This window comes from Saccostrea echinata, unplaced genomic scaffold (genome assembly GCF_033153115.1).
Source record: "Saccostrea echinata isolate AGI-Se365-2 ecotype Australia unplaced genomic scaffold, CSIRO_AGI_Sech_v1 ptg000012l, whole genome shotgun sequence".
Classification (NCBI taxonomy): Eukaryota; Metazoa; Mollusca; class Bivalvia; order Ostreida; family Ostreidae; genus Saccostrea; species Saccostrea echinata.
Window position 1 is genome coordinate 20,213,275 of NW_026889761.1, and position 7,752 is coordinate 20,221,026.

General features: G+C 31.0%; 1 protein-coding gene across 1 annotated transcript; it reads left to right on the top strand.

Moving 5' to 3' along the window:
• Positions 1-480: 480 nt before the first annotated feature.
• On the top strand, positions 481-3,822 carry LOC133185109 (uncharacterized). The gene is made up of 4 exons (XM_061320167.1): positions 481-889; positions 1,150-1,521; positions 1,952-2,260; positions 3,545-3,822. The coding sequence occupies exons 1-4, from the start codon at positions 481-483 to the stop codon at positions 3,820-3,822; spliced, it is 1,368 nt and encodes a 455-aa protein (XP_061176151.1).
• Positions 3,823-7,752: the final 3,930 nt, after the last annotated feature.

The window sequence follows — 7,752 nt, forward strand, 5'->3', positions numbered from 1 at the left end:
AGTGGCTTTTTGAGAAATTCATTTTGAAAGTAGAATCTATGGTGTTTAAGTGATATCAATGGGGAAATATTTCTTAACACTGAATGAAAGACAAAATACTTGGTTATTTAATTCGCAATATTTTATTCATGTTTGTTAAAGATAGAAAACAGACCTTGTATCAATGTTTAACATTTCAAAAAGATATACATGTATTATTGCTGATCAGATAATAATATAGATATGATGTGCAAAAATGAAAGACCCCTTGTCGATTTAATAAATGAACACTAAATAAATATTGATTGTGCTTGAGTAAATATAGAAAGTATTCAAATTAAAGAGGCAATTTTCCCTAAAGATGTTGAGTAAGCAGTCAATGGAATGTATATGCATTACAGAAATGGCTCATCATTTCTGAATTGAAAGAGTTAATTATGGTGCAAAACCATTCTGACTAAATCGAATTTTAATATAAGGTTTTTTCTGTGCTCATTTCCTATGTCTTTCCCTATCACAGTTACCTCACAGTATCTACATTATGACTGCTATGGATCTGGTTTGATGGACGCCAACTGTTCAGACACACAACAGATATATCCTGTGGGGGTCAAGGTCGGGACAAAGGAGGCAACGTTAAATTGCTCAAAAGAATATACTCCAGAGCTTAACTGGACCATGATTGAGTTTGACAGATGTTGTAAGCCAGATCCTGGAGATTTGTGCGTTGGAGATTACGTAAATGTTGGAAATCCACTAAATACATTTATATTTTATGAATACTGCATTGGAAGGAGTTCATGCCGAATTCTTCAAGTACAAAGAGTGGATACCTTATACTTGAATTGTGACCAAACGTTATATTATGCACAAACAACGTTTATGGCAATGGAATATGACTGTATTGATGGTGGGTATCTTCAGAGATATTATAAAAAAAAATCCTATGCTAATATTTTTATCAATGAACCCCATATTCTATTTTATAAGAATGATTAACCAGTAATTTGAAATAAATATGCCTCAGAATGTATACTCGTTAAATATTTTTGAAAAGTTTGAAAGAAATCAATCCTTAATTAACTTTACAAAATGTTTTATGTACATTTGAAGATTTACATAAAATGCAATATGCCAAAATCTTTTTAAAGCTAATTTTGTTTTTTTTAGAATCAAAAATTCTCACAATAAACGCCAATAAGGGTGTTTCATCAGAACCCGGTGGTAGTGTTCATTTGCAGGGACATGACTATTTGGTTCCTAGCATATCATCAACCATTACCACGTCATCATGTTCAATAGAGACTCCTTCCTGTGACAGCACTATTTCCATAGAAGTCCTAGACCTGCGTTTGGCCAGTGATGGTTCTGACTGTAAACAAACAGTCACAATACTTTATGGATATCGTATCACAAATTTTACTTGTGTAAACAATATAAATTTTACCCGGTTCACTGTGGGATCTGAGCATAACTATCTGAACGTTACTTTTTCAAATTCGATGACGTCCAATGGTGGTCATTTTTGGTTAGGATTTAGAGGTAATTTTGTTTAGGAAAGCATATTATTTACAAAATATACTGATAGAAACTTTCCTCATTAAAGTTAGAGGTTTTTTTTTTTTTTAAATTTTTTTAAATTTTTTTTTTTTTTTTTTTTAATTTCTTTGAAGATGTAACTGAAATCTCATCATCGTGACCCTATATAAAGAAAATTTACTACAGAGTAACAACACAGACCTTATAACTTATTAAGTATGATTCTGCTTTTTAAAATTCAATACGACTTGGACAAATATAGATTTGAGTAACAGACCAAGGAAATCATAATATATATTTCAGAATTTGTTTTAGAAATACAACTTCCCTGCTTTATATAATATATGCAACAGAATTTATTCTTTTAGAATTGAATTATATTTTGAAATGAAACAAAAGAAACATGGACATCTTAATTTGCATTACCATCCAGGTACACGCTCAGATGTTATACGGATAGACTGTCCGGCAAAACTCCCTGTAACAGATTGTAATTTTACAACAACAACAGAGCCGACAACAACTACAGAAATACATACGACCACTGAGTTAGATACGACAACTTATGAGGTTGAAATGACAACCACCGAGTTAGATACAAGTACTACCGTATCAGATACAACAAGTATAGAATCACTTACAACAAATTCAAGCCCCGATAAAAACAGTTCCCAACTTAACACTACCATCATTGGAGTAGCTGCTAATCCTACATCTCCTCCAGAAAAAACAGCAAATGAAGGTACATGTATACATATGACATGTAAAAATAGGTTAAAAAAATAATTTATATTGGTTCAGTGGAATTATATCTACATTAAATTAAACATAAAACTCATTTTCACAATTATTAATGATATTGGCGATTCATGATAATTCTGTTAAAAATATGATTAAGAAATAATTTGTATCGGTTCAGTGGTAGTATACCTACATTAAGTAGATCATAAAATTCATATGCACAATTTTTAATGATATTGGCAATCCATGATAATTCTATTTAGTCCTATTTTTTTCAAAAACAGAATTTATCTACATAGTAGTGGGAATAGTCTTGGCTGGACTGATGATATTTACAGTGGTAGCGTGTTACTGTTGTAAAAAGAAGGTAAAATACAAATCAGATCGAACACACAAGAAAACTGTTTCATGTTTTTGTTTACTGATTTGTTCTTTGCAGTTTTTTAAGGCTAAGTTAGTAAGATACTATATTTTCTTAAGGGAGCCGACTAGGGTTTTATTGTGTGAAAACTACTAAAGAGAAACTCTTTAATTTCACACCATATGTACCTTACATTGACTTCAGTATACATGCAAAGTTTAGTGAAAATCTACCATCTGGTTATTTTGTAGGGACCATCTCAAAATACAGGTACATTTACTATAGGATTATATAGGTAAATACTATTAACCATGTGTATTATGTTCATACAGAAACAAGGCAAAATTAACCCAAAGAATACAACTGAAAACAAAATCCAAAATGGCACAGAAAAAGAAAAAATCCTACATGAGAAAAAAGATGAAAATAAAAATAATTTTGAGTCTGAATCGAAAGGTAGAGAAACAAATACTATAAATGACAGCGATAAAAAGCTGTCAAAAGACAACCAAATTGATTACACGAGTGAAGGATTTATAAATTTGCTTTCTGCACGTGAAATTGATACATGTTATATAGAAAATGAATCTAAATACAAGAAGAAAAAGAAAAAGAAGAAACTTGCTAAGCAAAAGAAAGAAAGAAAGCATTCATCAGAAAACATTGACGAAAAAGAAAGGACACCACAAAACGAAGTTGCAGTCAAAGGTGTATCCGAATCAACATCGATTGATTTAATTAATCCTGCTGATCACAGTCAAAACAAACAAAAGAAGAAAAAGAAAAAGCGAAAACAATTCAAACATGACGAAGACACATCGATTGATTTAATTAATCCTGCTGATCACAGTCAAAACAAACAAAAGAAGAAAAAGAAAAAGCGAAAACAATTCAAACATGACGAAGACTTTGAAATTGCCAAAGATTTTGAAGAGAATATTGAAATTTCCCAAACCGATGATGCAGTAGGTTATGAACATAAACTAACCTTGAGAGATGACTTTGTTGAGAGCATCGAGGCCAACTCACGTGATATGAAGAAGACGAAGAAGAAGAAGAGGAAGAAGAAAAAAGGATTGGATCTTGATGATGAAATTATAGATGAAGAAAACCATAGAAAAATCAAAAAGAAAAAGAAGAAACATGGACGTGAAATAGATGAAACGAACGACGATCATAACCTTACAACGAACGATATTTAGAAATACATATCAAGACAAAACAATTCGAATATAAAAAATGTGTGATTTACTGATATGGATCATTCATATCAGATAGTTTGTCAATTCAATAGTTTGTGTTTATCAATACAACGTTTGATAGAAAGAACTGACGACAACAAAATTCGTCTTGTAAGCTTTGCGTCATATAATTATTTCAACAAATAAATCTTTGCTGAAGATCTTTGAGTTTCTGTAATCCTTGACCATATAAGTCCAAAATAATTGATTAAAACAAATTTAAATCCCCTTTTCTCACGTGAATTCTTGATCAATCTAATATACTAGTATGTGCGAAGTAAACCAATCAGCGCAATGATTTTATATTCCTTAGAATACATAGATGCATATGACTATGAATAAAAACAAATCATTTTATAAAAAAAACGTCTTGGAAATATAATTTTTGTTGAATATTTGTAGAGAATGTAATTATACCCGCACTTTCTAAAGAAAGTTCGGGTATATTGTTGTTACTCATGTTCGTCCGTGCGTCTGTCCGTCCGTCCGTCACACTTTCTTCTTCCTCAAACCCCTCTTCCTTTTTACACAGTAGCCTTAGCTTTTTATGCAAAAAGCCCCTGGTTCCCTGAACTCCTCTTACATTTTACACAGTAGCCTCATAATTTTTGGGCGATGGTTGGTGGTGTCCTGTAGATGTGCTACAAGGTTTGGGAATTTTCATTTTCACCCTGGGGGTGAAAAAGGGGTCGAATTTTTTTTTTTAAATGTAAAAAGCCCCTGGCTCCCTGAACTCCTCTTACATTTTACACATTAGCCTAATTATCTTTTGGGAGATGGTTGGTGGTGTCCTGTTTTGGAATTTTCATTTTCACCCTGGGGTCAAATAGGGGTCGAAAAATGACGTTAAAGTCTTAAGGAGGGATTCTTGTCTGGTTTCTGACTAGATGAAATATTCAAAGTATATTTGCTTATATGTTTTATATATTTAGATGTAAGAGATTTAAAAGATCATATTTTTCTTTCCTCATCACAATTGTACAACTTTAAATAGAAATGGTAAACTGAGTTTGAAATTTAGCAGGGACTATATTTTTGGCGGAATGGCGGCGTATGAAAATATCTTCTTTTCTGCCTCTCAAAATAATTATAGAAAAATGAATTGTTATAATTTTTACACAATCAAAGACTTGGAGAAAATTTTAAAATGTAAGTTAAATTAATAATAAGGAACTAAAGTTTTAAAATATATCAAATAAATACGATTTTCCAAACAAACTACAATTATGTTAGCTTTTAAAAGCTTCCAATCTAAGTTCAGATTTGATCCAAAAATCCGTAAAAAGTGTTTTTTCTCTCTTAGTAAACGGACAAAACTTTTTATTTTTATATCATTTTGTATTTTTATGTGACAACTTTACCATATGTGAAAATAAGAAAAATTTAAATATAGGAAGCATATAAAAATAACTAAAATATCTTAAAATTTTAAGAAAAATAGAGAAAATTCGGATTAGCCAATATCCATTTTAGTTAAATTATTTATGTCAATTTGATAATATCATCTTATAGACCCTATATGGTTATATCTCTTTATGCAAAAAGAAAAACATTTAATTTATTGAAATAGAAGTAGGCATCGCATGATTGGCGACAGTATTTTTTATTCTTAATGTCCAGGGAAAAGGTACTGACCTTGACCTGACCTTGCCTCTAATATAAAACGGTCAAATTTAATCTAACTGATACCATCACTTAGTGATATTGTCTTCTTGATTCTGTGAAAATTTCATTGATTTTTAAATATAAGAAATAAGTATTCTTAAGAGAAGAATCCCTCCTTAATGTCAAAGATTTCATGAGTTACTGTCCGGTTGTCTTTTCTTAATTTGACCTTGAATGAAGAAAGGGTCATGGTAAAAAAATATGATGCAGCAAATCTTCTGTCATCTTGTATCCATGTTCCAAATTTGAATTCATAATGTCAAAGGGTTCTCAGATTATGTCCTGAAATATATTTTCATGTAAAAGATTAACCTTGACTTTATAAATGGGTCATAGTAAAAAAAAACATTTTGTTGGCATGCGCCCTTTCTCCGTACCAACTCTCCATGTTCCAAGATTGAAGTTTTAATGTCAAAGGGTTCTTAAGTTATGGTTTGGAGGTGTTTTTCTCACTTATGAACTTGAATGAAGAAAGGAGTCAAGGTAAAAATTTTGATGTAAATGTCTTCTTTCTATGTTGAAATCCTAATGTTAAAGGGTTCTCAGGTTATATATTTTGATGTAAAGTTTGACATTGACCTTATGAAAAGGTCAAGGTCAGAAATGTTTAATGTCCTCAACCCAACCTCCATACCCCTATCTATGTTCTAAGTTTGACATCTTAATGTCAAAGGGTTGTCGAGTTATGGCTAGGACAAAATTTGATTGAAGAAGAAAACTGACAAAAACAATATGTAGACTAGTATAGTCTACTTGTCGCATCAAAACTGTAGAAGTAGTAGAGTTTTGAAAGAAGAACAAATTTGTTTCTACATTATGTAATGAAACTTCCACATAAAGATAAACTTTTCTTGCACAGTGGTTCTTGAGAAGAAGATTTTTGAAGATTGTTTTCTTATACAGTAAAGCATGCTTATAGCCAACATGCTTATCATGAATTGACGCTTACAGCAAAGCAATTTTCATTCCCCATGACTTTAAAATATATTGTAAACTTACTGGATATGAGCAATTACACTTATAACGAAACAAAATCGTCCGTCTCAGACAGTTATGAAAGTGCTTTACTGCACACGCATTCCCGTATTCGCAAAACTTTATTTATTTAAACAATATTTTATTATGATTAAACATAACTGGATTGGACAGCAGGCACTGTCTATATAAGTTCTCTCCACAAAACTTTGATCCCCTATTGTGGCCCCACCCTACCCCTGAAGGTCATGATTTGGATACAGTTGAATCTACACTAAGTAATGAAGTTTCACATAAACTTTTCTGGTCCAGTGGTTCTTGAAAAGAAGATTTTTGAAATACCATCATTCTTATCTCCCCTTAAAATAAGGTTTGACCCTTCATTTGTGAACAATTGTTTTACAAAAGAAAGAATATTTTACATAAGAAATAAAACTCTTTGTGTTTCTAAATATTTCATCACACCTCTATTGTGTTTCTTGTTACGTATAAATTAAATGGATGATGATGATTTAAGGTAGTCTGATCCTCAGGTTCTGAAAATCAGCTTTTCAATAATTGAAAATGCTCACAAAAATGTCTTGGATTTCACAGAGTAACGTGTATTTACCCATGGTATTTCTTCAAAGTTCATCGGTAAAGTTAATCATAAAGTTAATCATATTATATAGGGAAAATGATCAAATCTCAATATATATTTTCAGTAAATGCGAATAAAAGCATCAGCTATGGATTTTCTAATTGAAAACTGATCAACAAATTTATTTTTGGATTCAAAATTTTAGGTATCCAGGCATTTGGAGAAAATTGCATGTTTTGCACACTTATACAGTATTTTAGTTCTTCTATTTACTTCAATTGTTAAAAGTACATAGTGTTAAAAGTTTGTGTTATCATTGCAAGACATCCCAGATCACTTCTAATTTCATAACATGCTAATAAGCATTGGAATCTAATACTAGATTAGAGAAAATTTGATTTCTCATAAAATGAATTTATTTTTGTACTTTTGTGGGGTACAATGTCAACTTTTTATAATGTTATGTCTAAGACTGCAGCGAACTTATAGTTCATATTGAGATGCATAAAATGAAAATTGTTGCAAGAAAATATTTCAATTTCAGGCTTCATTTTGAGACTTTTTAAATTAAATAATAGATTTAAGAGTTATCGTTCCTATCTGAGGATCGGATATCCTTAATCCTGACTGTTCAATTTTGTACATGCCTATGTATGATAATTATACCCTGG